Source organism: Notothenia rossii, assembly GCF_949606895.1.
Source record: "Notothenia rossii genome assembly, chromosome: 5".
NCBI lineage: Eukaryota > Metazoa > Chordata > Actinopteri > Perciformes > Nototheniidae > Notothenia > Notothenia rossii.
In genome coordinates, this window is record NC_136903.1 from 17,944,603 (window position 1) to 17,964,330 (window position 19,728).

At 40.9% G+C, this 19,728-nt stretch overlaps 1 protein-coding gene across 8 annotated transcripts in view; it reads right to left on the bottom strand.

Moving 5' to 3' along the window:
- mef2aa (myocyte enhancer factor 2aa) overlaps positions 1-19,728 on the bottom strand; it is a 60,327-nt gene that overhangs the window by 19,584 nt on the left and 21,015 nt on the right. For all 8 annotated transcript variants that reach the window (XM_079685507.1, XM_079685510.1, XM_079685508.1 and 5 more), the window contains 2 exons: positions 18,707-18,921; positions 11,379-11,582 (listed from right to left, as the gene is read on the bottom strand). In XM_079685507.1, the coding sequence (XP_079541633.1) occupies positions 11,379-11,582; positions 18,707-18,760 (258 nt within the window). In that variant the 5' untranslated portion in view covers positions 18,761-18,921. The remainder of the gene's footprint in view (positions 1-11,378; positions 11,583-18,706; positions 18,922-19,728) is intronic.

Below are 19,728 nucleotides of genomic sequence, written 5' to 3' on the forward strand. Positions count from 1 at the left end.
CGATGTTGAATCAAATTGTTTGGTGTGTAACTTGGAAAGCCAAGTTGGCTGGATGTGAATACAGCTGAGGTTGAGATTTTCAGTAGCATTTCTAATGAAAGATATGTGCTGTTTGTTGCGAGAGGAGGGCTGGAAGGAGTATGGACAAGGGAACTTGTGTAATCTATTCACAGTGTCCTGAGAGGCTCACAAAGATGAGAGGGAACGAGGCCAGCTGCTATTTTCTCACAGCAGTCCAAACCTGTATTGATAGAAATTTGGCTCTTCAAATAAAAATGAGACTGTGAGTGGCTGACGTCAAACCAACTGGGCACCATTGTCTGTGTGTGCATGTGTGTTTGTGTGTGTGTGTGTGTGTGTGTGTGTCCGTCAGTTTGCTTGTGTGATACTTGAACTTCTTTTAAAAAAACATTTCCGTTGCAGTAGGCCTTGAAGCTTCCTTATACTGACGAAAACATCTATCCGTCATCTCCACCTGAGGCCTGACTATTAACCTAGCTGTAACCATGGGGAACATTCAGCTCAGTAATTGCCTCTCCAGATTTGAACTATATGTTCAGAACAGAAGGCTATAGTATGCTATGAAAAGCAACCTGGCATGCCAATCTGATTTAATATCTATGTGAATTACTTTTTTGATGACATTCTTACCAAAAATTACATTAATCACTGCTATTAAAATAAAGAAGATTGTTTTGCCTGCTCAATTTTGGACCTTACATTTACTTTCAGGCTCCATATTCAGCTTTTGTATTGGAACATTAAAGCACAATTCCTTGGAATAAAAATAAAAATAAAACCATTGCATAAGCCACCTACATCACCTGTTTCTTGAGAAGTACTTTCAGTGAAATGGGTCCAAACTGCGTACTGTGCTGCTGCGAGTCTTGGAAAACAATTTCACTTGGATGTTCTCTCTTATGTCAAGAGAGCTTTCTGCATGTAACTTATTCATGTACTGTACGTGAATAGAAGGCAGGGTGAAAGGAGAAAGATAGTGGTTCGGTATAAAAGCTGAACTTCAAAATTGTGGGGGAGATGGCAGAAAGGAGAGCATGAAGAGGCTGTTTCTTCCATTGTGCCTGAATCACAACAGCTTTCACTTACAGTAGCTCTCACTATAGAGCACCATCTGACCTATGACTGCTCTGATTACAGGCCCCTTTAACAGCAAGACAGTTTGTGATGTAACAGCGAAACTGCAGGAAAATTACACAAAATGCTCCAAAAGTGGAGTGCAACATGAATGTTTAATACATGCTATGTTTATTCCAGCCGTCCGTAAAGTACACAGAGGCTGTGTTTTAACCACTGGTTGTGCTGCAGCCCTTCTTGGTCTCATTGCAGCCCGGTCTCCCAGTCTCTCGCCCTGCAGTGCTTTGAATTGGCCCTTGTGCCCGTCGCTACACTAAGCAAGGTAGCGTGCTAATCCTCATGACATCACCATTGTGTCCAGGCCGTTCCATCTAATGTGCTTATCAAAGGGCTTCTTTGAGTGTGAACGCACTAGGAAATCAGCATGGGGAGGCGGCTGATAGGAAGGCTTTTATCTGCTGAGGAATATCTCTGCTCTTATATAACATCTTAAGGGACTTTCTCTACCATCATGTTCACTTTTCCCCTGTGGTGATGTAGTCTTCACTTGAGGGGAATAAAAGCCTCTTTTGGTAGGTCTTTAGGCACTGCATGCCACGGCTCAGCACTACTGTAGGTTGCAGTAATGTAGAAAGCCATCTTCTCTTTTGTCGTTCCCACCACATATTGGGAGTTTGGAGTAAGGGGCTATAAGATAAGGAGACGTCTGTAATTCCCAGACATATCTTGTTTAATCTCATGACCATTACACATTAGTAGCTGATATGAGGATATGAGGCTGGATCCATGTCCTTCCTGTGGCTCACTCCATTGTCTAGTTACACAGTGGACAGGAAGAGCAGCGGGAGCCGGCAACTCGACCGTCTGTATTTTATTTGGATATTATTGTCTTCTAGCTGTATTTACATTGTGAGATTCAATCACACATGGCACTGGACGGACCACAATGAACTGAGGGCTCAAAGTACACCAGAGATATTTCTCCAAAGTGAGTCATGCTCACTGAATCTAAACCAGCGAGCGATACATATAAGAACAAACTGATCATATGTTATATTGTATATATAAAGCCCATCCATTTGACTGAATATGAGACAACTGCTTTGCAGCGAGCAGTTATGTTCACTGACACTGTGGTGAATAACTGATGTGACGAAGTTATTAGCCGCCACAGTCAGAAAGGGAAGCGTCTCAATCAGCCAACTGCACATTTTCAGTATAGACGAGAGGGAACTCAATAACAAATTGAAGATAAAGGCAAACCAATTGTATCATTATCTACAGATTCAAAAGAACGAGAGCACGGTCTCTGTTCCCACTCCACATAAAGAAAAGGTAGCACAACACTGATCACAAGGAGTTACAATCCATAGAGAAACATTAACTTCCAGATTATTGAAAATCTTTCCAACCATTGCTGCTCACTGTCTCTCCGTCTTCCACTCTCTCTCATTCTCTCTCTCTCTCTGGTCATTGAGTGGATCATTAGCTGTCAGGGCCCTTGAAACCATACCCCCAACCCTGAACTCCCATTCCTGCTCGCCTCTAAAATATTCATAAGGACAATTAGGAGTTCCGATAAGGCGAGTACGGAGGGCTGGGGGGCGTGCGGCAGAGAGGGCAGGATGTGCCAGCAGGACGTCTGTTCTGCAACACTCTATACCCAGACCACAGACCTGTCCTCATCAATCTGAGACACAGCAGCCTCCCTCTTTGCCCCCAGTCAGGCCAGGCAGTCAGGGGAAGGTGGCACGGTGCCAGCTAACCCCCAGTCCCCCCACCCCCCTAATCCCAGCAGGCTTTGCTCTGTCCTCGCCCCTGGGCTGGAGGGGTTGGCCGCACAGCACGCTCAGTGGGAGGAGGGGGGCACAAGGGCAAGCTGATTGTAGCACGAGCTAACTCACAGAAGCCGCTGTGCACGATAGCAAGGTCTCGTTTCAGCCGCTCAGCCCGCAAGGTCATTGAAGAACACAGAGGGGGGTGGGGGGGGGACTCATGGCATCCTAATGATCTTTAACATAACTAGTATCACTGTTGCTACGAACTGGATCAAACCAAATTAGGTCAGCTCAATGTCTGACCTATTTCACGTGGTTCGAACTACAGTTTATGACAGGTATGTGGTTTGAGCTGAGTTTTAGAAAGCGCATTGGTACATGCCGTCCAACACATTATTACTTCAGAAGGGTAACACATAGTTATTTTTTCTCAAGTTAATTAGCTGTTACAATATACTCTTTTCATTGCATTACTTTTGTGGTACACCCTGCCCATCGTAATGTTTAGCTATACTATAAATACAGTAAACCCACATTACTTTCAGGAATAACAACCAATATTACAGCAATTGGACAACAGAGAGAATCATAAGGACTCATTAATGTAAAGGTCAATATGAAACAACATGTTTTTAATTTAATCTAAATAAAAAAATGTGTCAGGGGAAACTCATTTTGGTAAAAGGCACGATGGCTTTTGGTCTTTTCTTATAGTGTCTCTTTTTATTATCTGCTCCAAGGGACCCTTGAATTGAAATGAGACATACGCGATGTTGTTGAGAGAGTGGAAAAGAGCTCTGACGTCGGTGAAGTACGACATGTGCTAAAAGCAAAACTCTTAGTGGTAACCTGGTAACAAGCATCCCAAATCGGGGAAAGAATAAAACAGTGAGGTAATACTGTACATGATGGGTTCAAAATGAGCAGAAAACCATTACTTGATAATGGAGCAAGCCATTCAGCAATTCAATGGATAACTGTTGAATACCCCTTAAGGACACATACCATATAAAGAGCAGGGAAGTTGCTGATTACGTTTATTTTCAATAATCAACTACATTTTGAAATCTCAAAGGCCATTTCTTGACCATCAGGAAATAATGACTGTGTATCTAATCCATACTAGAGGACATTGAGCATTTGTGAAATACTCACATGAACATTACCACAACTGTTTCATTTCACTCAGAAAACTACAAAAGAGGGCTGGTGACCCTTTTTCACTAAAAGCCCAGAGGAAAAGGAGTCCTTGTCCTACTAAAAGGGGCACTTTGAAACCCAGCATGTAGCTTGAAACAGAACCATTAATATTGCTTTACTCGCCGTGGTGAGAGAAGACTTTTCAGACAACTCTCCCCAGTAATGATGTTTTATAAGATAAGAGATGTTAAGATGGGATGCTGTATGTCAAGAGGAACATTATAACACATTAAATTGCCTGAAGAATTTACAAAAATAGGTCCCTAAATGTATTTTTAAAAAGCATGTAATGAAGTAATACGTGGCTCTCTGTTTTCTATCAAACATTTGTGTGATATTTATTTTTAACTTGTCCTACTACAGTAGTCTGAAAATAGACCCTGGTGTTGTATGGACAGCCAGTGTTTGTTTTGACTAAAAACACAAGTTAACACTCGACACACAGGCCCAAAGGTTACATGACTGCTTGCAGGTGTACAAAACACTATGCGCACAGGAAATAGGAAGTTGCTCATGTGTTTATAAGAGCCCCCAATGAAGAGGTGGTAGTAGGAGTACAGACACACATAACTGCCCTGTCGTCTCCCTGAAAAAAAAAAAAACGGATTCACTGATAGGCTTAGTTTCTATGTAGCAATATACATAAGATAAAGCAGAAACTATTCATAATGAGAAAGCAGGAGAATAAATATCCATTATTTTAAATAAAATACTGAAGCTTTAGGTACAGTAATACCATCATAGTTATTAAAATCTGCAGCATTGTGTAACCTACCTAGACTCAAAATAAAAATATAGAAAATAATTTTAATATCACTCCAATAAATCACAAGAGGCCAAAAGTACACATTTTTTTGTAATATAAAAAATGGGCTGGCAGAAAATGTCACATACAGTATATTGAAAAGACCTGAAAAATCCACATCAACCCAATAAGTCTATGTCAACAGCAATGACATTTGATTTAGCTTAAAAAGGATTTCTCATCACTGCTGCTGTGGGCTCTACGTTGAAATATCAAAAAGGAGAATATAGTAATATATGATGATGGCATGGTGAAGAGAGAAACTGAAGCAGATAGATAATGGATAGGAGGTGGAGGTGGTGATAAAGAGTTGACATTAATGTCACTGAACCAATATTAATTTAGTTTAAACTTACTTAATTACACCTTTAATGTGATACGGACCAGAAGAAGAGACCATCTATTCAAAGATATTATATCGGATGTTTTATTGAAATATTAAAATGGAGCTCTAACTTCAGATTTTGTTGTCTCGTCTAAACAGCTGGTCTCCCTTTCTGCGCCACTGTAAATAGCCCGTCAAATTATAGATAATGATGTTGATAATTATATGCAAAAAATGAGCAATTTACCCGGTCAGACAATACGAAATCATGGATATTTCCATTTACAATAATGAGTTTGATCCATATCACATAAAAATGTTTAATTTGTTTTCTATTCAATGTTTCTAGAAATAGCGGTTCACTGCACTATGGAGAGAAAAAGAGAAAATGAAGCACAAACAGGTTTCTCTGAATACCTGAAACTCTAACCAGAAGCTGAAAGAGAGTATTATAGATTTGACCATTTGCATTATTCTGTGTTGACTCCACATTAAGATAATAGGAGACATCAGATGTATAGCCATGAGTCAGTAGGAAGAGAAGACTCATAACACTGTTTTCCTTTTGACATATGGGCAAATACACATAGCTGCCTTGTATAGACTTTGACTGTTAACATCAACACAGAGTAAGGTGGCCTCAACAATAGGTATTTAATTTAGTCTTTCTGTCGCAAAGGAAGTGATGTCATTTAGTTTTCTGTCAACAGCTCGTCAGTTTCCACAGAATAAATAAAAAAAAGACATCAGACAATAGCATCAGAGGCACCAAACTGCTGCAGTATTAAGAAACAGCATTAAGACTCTCAACATTCACTGGTCTCCATATAATTATCAAAACTACAGTTCGGCTCAAACCCAATAACAATAACATGGGTGTAATTCCTGTAGTTATCCAAACAATATTATAAACATCCACTCGAGACATCTACTGGAGTGATCAGCCCAAACACTGAATCTTGTACTGTAAATCGTACATTTTTTTAAACAAGCTTAAAATTCAAGGACAAAAAAAAGAAAAGTTCACAAAAAGAGCACAAATTCTAAAACTGCTGCAAAATGCTCAACCTAATTCAATGTTTGGAACTATGCCCAATGATGATTTTACCAGCATTAAATCACATTATAACTGTCCCACGCAACTAAGATTATATTTAATCATCAACAACAATGTATTCAACGTTTTAAAGAATTACTACGTTGTATGTGAGTGGGATAAATGACATATCTGTTTATGTGCTGTAAAGTGCTAGTAGGTCATTTGTTTTCCCAATGATAGCTAGATGTACCTCATGTAGAATGATGTAATACTGATTCATGTTTTTGAAAAAAGATTCACAGATAGTTGGTCTGCAAAGATAGAGAAAACAAATATCTGGTGCACAGCTGTGTTACACTACAGCACAATGATTTCAAAACTGCCAAGAATAACAAACAGCTTGACGGGTAAATAATAATACAATTTCTTTACTACTTAATTGAATTACCCAAATCCATTTTGGTAGATACTGTATCTTTGTTGTTATACTTAAATTCATATATAATCAATGTGACAATGTGTTGGCAAATGTCATGCTAAATGTGTTTCATCGCCTCCATAGCTATACTGCTGTGCTGTAATACTGAGTATTTGCATTAGAGAACAAGGTGGCAGTGACAGTTTCCCTGTGTGCCAGCCGGAGCCTCATTTGACCGTCCTGTTTCTGAGCCACAATTATAAATACACACTCTGCTACTCAGAGCAGTCTCACCAGTGTGCTTTGATATTCAATGATCTACGCTTACTGTTAAAAAAAAAACACAAACAAGACACGCACCACACTATCCTCGACAGACTTTGGAGTTGAAAGAGTACTGATCTACTTAATATTTGTATGGCTGGAGCTCATTTCTCGCAGGAATATTTGATCACAAATGTTATTATTTAAAATGCAAATTATGTATTTGTTTCATGTTGATGTATCACAATGGGAATGCCAACACAAAAAAAGAAGCGTGAAAAAGTGCTGTTTACAGATTCAGAGCCAGATTTGATCAAAAACATAGTTAGTTGCAGTAGTGTATGCAAGTTTTAATATAAGAAATATCAACTTTTGAGTTGTCTTATTATGTACAAACTCTGAAGTACCTATTTTTCTTATTACGTAAAAAAAAACAGCTATATAATTATAGCTTTTTAAATATATATATTTAATAGCTATCTATTTTTTTAAAGAAATGTGTGTTAAAGTATAGCGCCTTCATGGTTCAAATGAAATTCCATTATTCTCTTAATCAAATAAAGCATCTGATTTATTCAGTTTTGGACAGTTTTCTGTTCATTTTTCTTCTCATGCTCTTTCATCTCTCTTCCCAGCCTCCATTTGCAGTGAGCCACCAGCAGGAGGATAATTGATCAATCATGCTAATTGAAGAGTCTGGACAGCTAGCCCACCATAGCAGATGTGCCAATTTGCATTCATTAAGATAGAAATGAGTCTTAATCACTGCTCAGCCTTTGATTGACAACATAAACATCCCCTGTTGAAACTCCTGGTGCCCATTCAGCCCAGAGCACTGCAAGGGGTTCGTTCCATAACGAGAAATAAAATGTATTCATTTTGTAGCTGTAAATCATCGAAAATGCACTGTTGAAGCACAACGGCATGAGTTTCTCCATCGGTACACTAATGAATACATAATAAAATATGAAGAATGATGGCAAATTCACCCCTTATTTGAGGTGAAGCTTTAGTCAATTTAAAATCTGCAAAGGGCAGTCGTGAAATTGATAAAAAAAATAGCTTAATATGAAAACACAGGGCTTGACATTCAGTAATGGTCAAAATTAACATGTCCCATTGAACGATTAAAACAGCTCCATTTATAACAACAGAGAGGGATCAGGAGATGAAGCCTCATGGAAATTACTTGATAATGTTATGCTCATTTCCCCTCACGGTAGAGATCTATTTCTTCATAAATAGAGAGGGAATTGTCTGTTTTTCCCCAGTCACATTAACAATGGCCCCCACGCTTTGTTATGAGGAAGATAAGCAGAATTTCCCTATGAATGATCTTAGGTTGTTTACTGTTTTGCATATGGTGCAGTCCAGTTATTTACAATAACAAGGCATCGGTATTTGACCAACATTTCATTTCAGCCTATTCACAGCCCTGAATTTATAGGATTAAAGTTAAGTGTTGACTTAATGCATCCAAACCTGATTAATCCTAATCTACACTATACACCTTGATTATGATCAATTGCTCGAAGAGAGGACAGATAAATGCTGAATGATGCCTGTGAAGTTACTTTCTGATTTCAAGGTTTCTGCTGCAGACACAGGATCGCTCTGTGCACGGTGAACAGTGTGAGGTAATAGCGGACCATGGGCAAAATTTCATTAGCTTCACTAGCGGAGAGGGGAGGAAGAGTAAATATTATTAGATTAATCTAATGACTAACGGCAGCATTTTGATTTGTGGCATAAACTGAATTCAATAAGAAACACAATAGGAACAACACCATTAAACCTTGAGTCATGATAACCCTGCTCGGTTACAATAATACAACCTTATTGAAAAGCGTGTTTGTTTCCAGGGAGAAATTACTTCATGTCTTGATGAGTATGATCTTGAGTGTTTTACTGTTCTGAATTACGAGGAGAAAGATACGGCAAATGAGACGCTCCAAAGACACATTTTTAAATCGGAGTGTTTTTTTAAGCACAAAGCAACCAGGAGTGAGCACTGTGATGTGTTCCAATAGGAATTTTTCCTACCTAAATAAGAGCCTCTAACAAAAGCTCAAACATTGACATTCCACTTTACCATACCATTCATAACTGTCTAAAAAATGACACACAGGTTCACATCACAACAGCTCACATGTTGCCTGCAGTGCTGGTAAGGTTAAGACCATCAACACATGCAAACGCAAACAGTCCGCGAGCCAAGTTTGAGACAAAGTCCATAGCCCTCCACTGCGTTATCAAACTGTGGTCCAGGCATGCATCCATCTGTGGAAAACATGGCGACTGTTCTCCCACACTGCACAGCTCAGCCTTTATCTACAGATGGTACTACTGAGCAGGAATGTGACCTTTGATTTAGTTTCTCACACGGAACAAGCTTCCCAATGAAAAGTTGGAAAGGCTTTTTCTGACCTCCCAAACCGGGAACAAATGAGCACATGATTGTTTGCATGGCAAAGATTGGTTTAACACAATTAAGAAATTGAGATAAGTGTCCCGCGTAAGTGCCCTCATGTGAAGCCCATTTCACTAGATAATCAGGGAGGGGTGGACTCTTGCCATCAATACAGAGGCATCGGCTCGTCCATGTGGTGTACAACAATCTGTGCAGCTGTGGACAAGAGCAAATGCTGAAAAACACTTTGCACCCAGATAGGATATTCTTAAAATATGATGAAATCACAGCCTTCACAGATCATCAACCACCTCCGACACTGGCTCCCTGGCCAAGTGAATAGCGGGGTTGTGTGGTGATGCTGTGAAGTGGACTGGGTTGGTTACTTCTGCTCTGCTTCCTCACTTCTGAACCTTGACCGCGTAGCCAACAGGCAGAGGGAGATCTGCACATATCTGCAAAGATGCTGGCCGAGTGAACAGGGACAAAAGGGGTTTGTTCTCGTCTTTTGTGAAGAGGGGCAGCTTCCTTAAAAGGTACCCAGCTAAGTGGGAAATCAGAACTGGTGCTATACTATGTACAATGTACATTGCAATTGGACCACGCTGCCAACATAAACATACACCAGTAGAATACAGATATGTGACATACTGTAAAGAGAATAACCCAACTTACAGTGAATAACCCCATCAGGGTTATGAGATGTTGTTGCTTTTAACCGTTTAAAATAAGACAGCTTCCAGAGTCACAGCAAAAACAGATGTGTGGTGACAGTTACGTAAGTAAGGAATGTATCCATGTATTTTTTATGCAGGTGAGCCTCTGCTCTGCTGTGAGGGCCCCTGATGGAGGAGTGACTGCATGAGTCTGCTGGATGCAAGAGCACTCTTCTGCAGCTCTGCCAAGCAGGTAATTCACAAGCAGCGGCAGCAGCGGCATGAATTAAAGATAATGGGCCACAGCTGACTCCTTTATGCAGCATGTCATTTCTCTAATTCCTCCTAGTGAAAGTCTTTTCTAAAGCTAGGATTCTTGAAATGTTTCAATCTCACCCATCTTAAACCATTAATGTCTCCTAATTGGGCATCAGTAATAATATGCTGTATGTTTTAGTGGGCAGGTGGCAGTAAAAACAACAGAGGTTCGAGAGGAGGCAGGGCGCATTGTCTAATTAAAAGCATCCTTTGTACAGAAAAACGAATCTAAGTGTATTTTTTTTTTTAAAGCGCTTTCAAAAAATGAATGGGCAACTATATATTAGCAGTATTGGGATTTTATCAATAGGCATTAACATACATTGTATATGCTTTCATGGAGTCAGAATGAAGATATCAGCCTCTTAAAGCAGAACATGAATACGCTGAGAAACCACACATGTGCCGATGAAAGATGTTTGGAAGAGGATGTATCTCTAATCATTCTCATTTACTTTGGCTTCTTCACTTTTGGCTGACAGTTTTGCAGACTGGCATAACAAGAGGTTTACTCTTCCGATTGTCGCCGGGCATGCAGGAGCTGCCAGGAAACCCCAGTGCTTGTTGAGTTTTATGGAGCAGCGTGGAATGTACTAAACACTGTATTTTCACTGCAGCAATATACGTTAATGGTCTGTGATGAGGAAGAGGCAGAGAACTGAGACCTACAGGTACAATATCTATGGGAAACAGGAATAGAAATGGTGGTCAGTAGCTAATGTGTGCATGCATGTGCCGAGATAGGTTCTCCACGTCAGTTGATGGGCACCAGAGACGCTGAACTTATCAGGGAGAGCAGACCTCCTGTGCCCTATCTGAATGGTGACCAGAAGGAAACTGTTACTTGTTCCTCTTGTTTGTGTAAAACATAACCTTTGGGTAAAGAGTGTTTAAGCCTTTCTCACAGAAGATATACTTAATAGTCTGCATGAAGAACACAAATAATAAATTAAACCTAAAACTGAACATAAGATATGTACTGTAGAACAACCACAAAGAATAGAAAATAAAAAAAAGCAAGATTTGAAGTAGGTTTTTCCACACAAAGTGAGAAGGCGGCGTTCACTCACCTCGACAATGTCAGAGTTGGTTCTGCTCTCGTGGGGCTCGTTGTACTCTGTGTATTTCAGCAACACTTTGTCCATGTCTGTGCTGGCATACTGGAACAGTTTGTTAGAGCTGTTGAAAATGATGAGGGCTATCTCACAGTCACAGAGTACGCTGAGCTCATAGGCCTTTTTCATCAGGCCAAACTTCCTCTTTGTGAAGGTAACCTGAGGAGCACACAGAAAAACAAACCCATGAATTACAAAGGAAAACCTTTCTAAATTAAAAAGGAGATTAAAGTCAAGTGAGCGAAACCAAAATGTGTACATCTACATGCAATTTGCACAAGTGTAAATGTTGATTTGGGATTCTTACTGTAACAAGTGGTGTGTTTTCAAATTCCATGTTTATTAAACACTTTACAGTGGCCAGATTGTTAGGGTTGTACAGTATGCACATGTTTTACTTAACTACAAATAGCAATACCACTAAGTGAGAGTAAGCCACTAACTAAAAAGTAACACAAAATGAAAGTACTACAACTACAGGTACTTAAAAATACTTACAGTAATGCAGTAAATGCACTTCCAGCATTGCATATTGTTGTTGAAACTTGCTGTAATACTGTGTTACATATCAAATATATACTTTTCAAATATGTAGAACATTTCTGAGAAAAGAGCTCTGTCCAATTTGAAAAGATCAATATACTGTAGGCTAAGTCAGGAAAATAAAAGTATTAACATTCTCATTATATTACAAAAATGTTACTGTTACCAAGGTGACGGTTAACAAGACCATTCCTCCTTTAGAATTGAATACAATGACATAGTACACGGCTGAAATGTCTAGTTATCAGGACAGAGGTCAGGGTTAGAGGCACGAGTCAGCGAGCTGAGTCAGAGCTTTGGCAACAACCGGGGTCCATACATTACTGTAGCCCCTGACTCCATATAGGGAAAGCTATCTCGGTAGTGCAGCATAAGCCTTGTAACATGAGCCCTCGGATGGGACTTGGGGTCATACATCACTCCAAATGGTAACGCAACTCTCTCTGCAAAGTGACTTTATGTCCTTTATCTCTGCAGCTCTGTCTCTGTGGTCGCTTCAGACCTACACACACATGTCATTATGTTACACCACCTCTTTGCAGTACGCTACAGTCATTTCTCAAGTTAAAAAACATCGTTCTCAAGGATGCAGCTGTTCTCTCCTTCGGTTTTCTAATTGTTTTCTGCAGAAAATGCTTTTAAAGTGTGTATATTTGAAATCTGGGCAACAGATTTATTGACTTTACCACATGGGTCTTGTCACATTATACAACGTGGCTTGTGAGTGTGCTAGGGAAAGCTGCGCTCGGAGCCACAGAGAGAGAAGAGCATGTGTCTGTATTCTCCATCAGTTTTGCTGACCTACTAAGAGAGGAGTTGAGCAGATGAGGTGGCTTTGTTCAACTTTAATTGGACACAGCTTACGGCTAAAACCTCATTTTAACTGGTATGACGCTGTATAATCCTATGTGTTTCATAGTGTCTACGTAAAGGTCAGGCTGTGGGGTCAATCAAACTGTGATAAATGAATTTCAAATCTTGCACACTACAAGTAATTACACAGGAATATTATACTCTCTCTAGAATTGGGGGTCCTGTCCTTGTGATATTTTTCATTGAATACACCAATTTGCACAAACCAAATTCCTAAATGAATCTTCTTGAAATTACAAGGTTTGTACCCAAGCTGAACCAAATAACATGTTTACTCGCAAATGGCAGACATATAAAGACTTTGAGTGAGTATGGCGGAACAGAAAAAAAACATTTATTGGTTTTGGTTTTCGGATGCTTCTCTCAAGAGGATCCCATCATGAAGGTAGATACTTTTTTTTACCCTCTTACAGCACTTGCTTTCCTAACCAGCTGATACTTGTGTCCTCGGATCAGAAACTAGGGCTTCGTTCCCGCTCATTTGCCTGTCTGCACTTGTACAGGAAAGCAGAGACTCTCATGTGGGAAAATGATTAACAAATTGTATGCTCTTTAGCAGATGAATGTGGCTGTTAAGCCATGGAGATGTCACCTTTCAGCAGGAAGCCACGGATGAGACGCTGAGCGAGGACTTTGTTCCACCTGGATGCATGGCAGAGTGCTGAGTGCAGGGCTGCTGACCCAGGCATCGCTTCATTTCAACCTCAGCTGCAGCACTGAGACTTGGTCCGTGCCCCGGCCCCAAACACAGTACCTCTACAAAAGCCAGCTGCTGCTCACACTGCCATTAAAGGTCACAATCACATTACTCTTTTGTACTTATACAGTTCCCTTTAATAGGGAAGGATGGAAGTTTGGCCCATATTTTGCTCCTTTTGATACGTATCTTAAGTCATGACACAGAACAGTTCCTTGCAAATATAACAAATATAACCTCCGTACACCCACATCTTTTCTGGGGTGACTGGTGAGACAGTATAAACCACAGACATCCTTGAGGTCAAGTGGGAGGTTTACTGGTGGAGCTTTCCTATGGTTCACAAAGTAAAAGACACCCACAAAGACTGTCAATGTGGTTTCATACATTTGGGTCGCTCATATAGTAAGATGTGGTGCACATGTTGTCTGGCTCCCTGACTAATTCATGTAATTCACAGTGACAGGATGAGCCTCAGTGCTGTAATGCTTTTTTAGTAAATATACATCTTAAGCATGTTCTGAGAAATCAAATGTCAGGGCCAACTTTCAATAAACTGGAGTTATTCCAACTTTCTCTGCTTGTGATAAGGTCATTACAACAGCTCATACAACACCAGACCGAACAGCAACTACTAGCATTCAGCTGAAAACCCTGACCTTTTAATAAGCTTTCACTATGTCAGGATGAGGTGGTAATTCTGCTCTCCCTTTTCTGGCATTTTCAAACTTCTTCCCAAGTGCTTCACCAGCTTTTACTTAGTTTTAATTGAGCTTGGTAATTATATAGATACTTTTTATACTTCGGGTACAAGTTTTATGTGCAAGCTAACTGGTGTCTACAAAATCATTTTAAGGTGCATTGTTTAAGATGGTTCTGTAAAAGAGTGCTGAAGCTGCTATAAGAGACAGTTTGGAGAAACTGGGCTTCAAAACAAATACTCACAAGTGAATATTTTTTCTTTATTCTATCAATATGTACAACTCGAATGCATCTAATTTAGTTTTTTTCCGTATTTTTTTCTCTATCCTGAGACATACTCTGCACATAAATATAGTATATAAGAACATATGCTACAACAAAAGCCCGACAGACATCCACGCAGAGTTGATATGTCAATCAAAAGGTCTATCAATGTCTGTCCTCAGGCAGAGGTGCCAAGATGACAAACAAGACATCTGGGGCTCGGAGTGCAGCTGTGACTGGGGCATGGCAGGAGCCGCCTGAGTCACTAACACCTTCAGAGGGGTGACGAGCTAGAGGCCTTATTAAAACCTCATGTCACCTCTGATGGCCCCCGTGGCAGACATGACAGTGGGCTTGAGAGTCAGAGAGGTCTGGCACCAGCTGGCAGAGTGACCCAGGCCCTGTGGCTGCTGCCCTGGCTACGTGGTGCCGGAGTGTGCCGGCCAGGGAGACAAGCCAGGGCCACCACGACTGTCGGCCTGCATCAACTCTAACTGGTAGAGGACAGCCCCGGGATCACCATGTGGGCAACTGAGGGCGCAAAGCTTCGTTTACTGGGTGGGATTGACCTTGAAACCTACAGTAGCAGTGACTGATCCTCTTCATTGGAGACGTGATATGCTATAGCATACTAAACGTGAGTAGGTTTCCTAGAAATTGCTCTAATCAATAACCAGATTGACCCTGTTTAAAGGCAAATGTACTGTTACATGTATTGGAACTGTAATTGCCAAAGAAGGCAGTGTGCTTTGTTGTGTTTACAGAGTAAATAAACACTTTTCAGGGATGCATTACAAGGTGTACCCCAACGGGACAAAAAATCAACATCACCAGACTTCATGTTTTGCCTCTTCAGCGCAGTTTTTATGGAAACTACATATCATCTTGAGCAATTATAATATATGCATAACCTGTCAAATGTAACAGTGTCCCTCTGTTCTGTCCATGGTCTATCAACAACTTCTTCACCTGTCAAAAAAAGGATGATGGCCGCTCAGAACTTCAGGAATTGGCTAAGGCTGAAAAAGTTCTGCGCTGTGTTGTTCCCTGGAGAGATAGTGTAAGAGAGAGAGAGCTACCCTGTGCCTACAGGCATCTGAAGTGCCAGAGCAAGATTCCAAAATGAGCCACAGCAAGGGCAGGCAACCCTCCACCCATCAGCAACCATCATCAAACTTTTAATGACTTGGGCAATTACCCCCAGTGAGCCTGCTTAATGGCATTCATAGGATGTCACAAGACACTGCTCACTGGGATACACTAAGCTCCTTACACTAACCTACAACACTAATGTGTACCCTCGCTTATCCACCATCACCCCTCCTGCAGTTCATGCACACCATGACAGCTGCTCAGTAGGTGAAAGACCCTGAAAATACACATTGAGTGCCACCGGCCCTGCTGTTGTTATTTCCTGTGGTTCATAAGTTTCAAACCTGCCTAGAAAGAACACAAGCGATTTAAGAGCCAGATGTCACAGATTACTTTACTGTAAAGCATTGTATGTGTGGGTATGATACAAAAAGAAACATGATTAAAACGTGATAATAGTGTTTAAAAAATGCATGTGAGTCTGTGACTCAATCTGTAATACTTGCTGTGAATACTATAAATGAGGAGAATGAACCAGGGCGGTGCTGTCGTATGGTTGTTATCTAGCATTCATTTGCAATCAGCGTGTCAGTTTGGCTGATGACTGTGCTTCTGTGCAATGTAGGACCATCACTTATGCAGTGAATGGCTCAGGAACTGGCTCTTAACATCCTACAGTATGCATGACAGGACCTCTGCTGCCTTCGCGTCTCATCCTGTACGCCTCTGCAAGGCCACACAGTAGAGACACACAGTAGAGACACACAGTAGAGACACACAGTAGAGACACACAGTAGAGACACACAGTTGTGTGAGAGGATAGAGCTGCACAAAAGGTCCCACTTTTACTTGAGGTATGCATAACTGTACAATATTTAACTACCTTATATTACCTGTCAATTTTTCATATTACACTTAATTTCTCAGAGTTATAAAACTGTGCTGTCATTATACACTCTAGGAGGTAATGACTTGAAGCAAAATATCAGCTAAATTCACAGCCTGCCCCTGCCACAATTCTTGATATACTGTGCAATAACAAACCTTCCCAGCCTTAGCCACATTATGTGTCATAAATCCTGAAAGGTTAACAGCCCTCCTAAAGCACTTGTATGATATTGAAAGGGAGCCACGTCCCCTCAAAACATTTTGTATAGCAATAATATCTAATTAGCCCACTTAAGGACTTCTTTAATTTGAACGCCTGAGTATGGATAGCTAGCAGCAGAGAGGCGTAGAAAAAGATTCAAATTGTCTCCCGACCAATGGGACCGTATGCTAATGGATTTTCCCCCTCGGTTAAGAGCACGCCCTGGGGAGATGGCATTGTGCGTTTCATGGCCCACAAGGGGAAGAAATAGAGAGATACACACGTATACATCACTTTTTACCCAAGCTTTATTTTAGCACAGTGGCCTATTATCACAGTAGATTTCTCTGCCGAGCCAGCTAAAAATCAACTAAAAGCTGAAATGCCTGCATTCTGCTGATAAACTTTCTCACAAAATATACAGTGAGACATTTAAAATGTGATGCAAACACTCGACTTTGGGAGACACATTAATCATAAGCAACTGCTCTCTCTGCAGCTTCTGTGAAACAATGCAGCTAAATGTCTTCCCTCACTTCCTCCACACATGCAATATAAAAAAGCATCTTCTGAAGGGTTACCCTGCTGCCCTAGCGAACATTTGACAACCTGTTTTCATGTCATTTTCTTCTCTTTCTTTTTCTCACTGATGTCACAGGTCATTGCATACAGTGTAGATACCAGCAATGAGTCCGGGGTGATTCCTGCTTGGATCTAACCAGAGCCAGGTGTTATACTTATAATTGGCCCACAGTGTGGATTTTTGTTTTGCACTTGGCTGAACTGCTAGCCTCACAGTAACAGTCAGACACACAGTCAGAGAACCGATTGGCTAGTACTCGTATCATTTTAATACCCCCAGGAAATGAATCACCAATGTAGCTCTGTGAGATTTCTGTGAGCACAGCAAAAAGTTGCTCCACCTGTGAAGAAACGCAAATTATATTTTGAGGGTAACACAACATGTGTTCTACTTGGCTATGGGAAACTTATTCATCTTCATTAATTGGTGTAATTCATCAAAAACTGTGCTCAAGCTACCTCAACTTAGCTCTTAAATCAAAGAGAAAAAAAGCAATGGACACAGCCTTCCTGCTATACATATCCAAGCCTGTTATTCTTGTTCCAAACAGACCTTGGTTGTTTTCTACAGTGTTTAGGAGTTTATATTTAACGTGAGCAGACAGAATTCCAGCTCTCTCCCTTTCTGCGGCTTGCTGGGACCAGTGTAGCCGAATCAGAGAAGGGTGCTGTGTGTCCTGCTGACCCACCCTGCAAATGAGAGGGTGCTGTGGTGCAGTGGCTGCTCCTAATTACTACCAAACAGCTGCAAACACATAGGGCTACAGCGAAGGGGCCAGCCATACTGCCAGGCCAAGGGACAAGCCCTACAGTGTGGGGAGGCCACAGGCGGCCCGCTGTGTTCCTCGCTAGCCTCAGCTCACTCCCACGCCATGAGGCCCCCGCTGCAGCCCAGCGCTCCTGCTGCCTCATCAACTTCTCTGGCTGAAATTGCAGGGTGGCATGGGAATCATGTCTGTAAATACGACCGCACTGACAAAGAAATGTCATGGTCCCTCTTCAGCTGGCCGGGACATTAGGGAGGGAGGTTTGTCTGTTTAGATCCATGAGCACCATGACAGCTGGTGAACTCTGGTCCGAGGTGGGAAGGAAAATAAAAGAAGACTGTAACCTTCAAGCAGGTAGTGAGAAGACTGTATTCTAACTTCGGAGACACAAAGGAAGGTTACAGTAGTATATTTAAAATAAAATAAAAGCTAAGACATAAGGGAAAATATTATAATACTGTATTTTAACCCTTAAAAGAAAACATTGATACATGTCATCATCTTTAGGACCTTTCTCACTAGCCTATTGTTGTCCAAAGAATCGTTATAATTTTGTATTGTGATCAAACTTGAGATCTGCACTTGTTCTAGATATATAAATGTATGGATGTAAGGATGTATAGATGTATGGATGTATAGATGTATGGATAGATAGATAGATTCTGACACTTACCTGCCTGTTCCTCTCATCCATGATCCTGGCAATCTGTATCTTCTTCCGCCCCATGGCTGCGTCCTTTCCGGTCTCTCTGACACCTCAACAATATCAGAAAAACAACACGATTTCTTCTGTTTCTCTTTTAGCACATTGTGCAACGGTCTCTCTTCTTGTATACACAACGCTCTTTCTTCTGCCTTCGCAAAGCCCTCAACAGGCTGCACCACAATCTGCGAGAAGACAGAAAGAGAGAGGGGGGGGGGGGTACACAGTTAACTTGACACTCAGTAATGTCTCCTTAAGCACTTCAAAGCTTCGGAGGGCTCTGCTTTCTGTTCTCAAGCACATTCAGAAAGTATGAGACCCACATGGTGTACTCTTATCTCTTCTGTTGCTGCTCTTGAACCACAGCTGAAGTCAATGAAAGACAACCTCACACTTACAGGGCAGCGGCTACACAACACTCACTGGCTAGGCGCACTGAACTGTTATGTGTTTTTTACACATTCACAGTAGACTCACAGTAATGGCATTGGAGCAGGTGACACACATTAAAATACCTTCAACACTGGTTGGAACCATTAATGATGAGTCATTTGGTCATTCTAAAGGCTATGTCATTTCTGTATTTACCCGATATAGAATCTAGCTGATATATTATTTGCTTTTATCCACTTAACCAATTATATCTACATTACTGAATTTCATAAACGGTATATATCTTTTTTTGCATAACATTTCATTTATTTGACGCTTTCATTCAATCAGTTACAAAGTGCTTCTACAGAGTTGGCATCTAAACGTGTATACCCTTTGTTTTCAGTCTGTCTGCTAAGGTAAGCTTAACCGCTGCAGGCTACTTCAATTTTACTGTAGAGACATGTTTTGATAGAGTTTTACAAATATATGTTCACCGTAGGAGAACTAGTTTGTCTATATTTTCCAGAACAACATTCCCTTGCTCTGTCTGAGCTGACCCATCCTGATGCCAGCTTTAGTCTAAAGATGATTGAGAGAGCACCTAGTCTGGGGTGGCA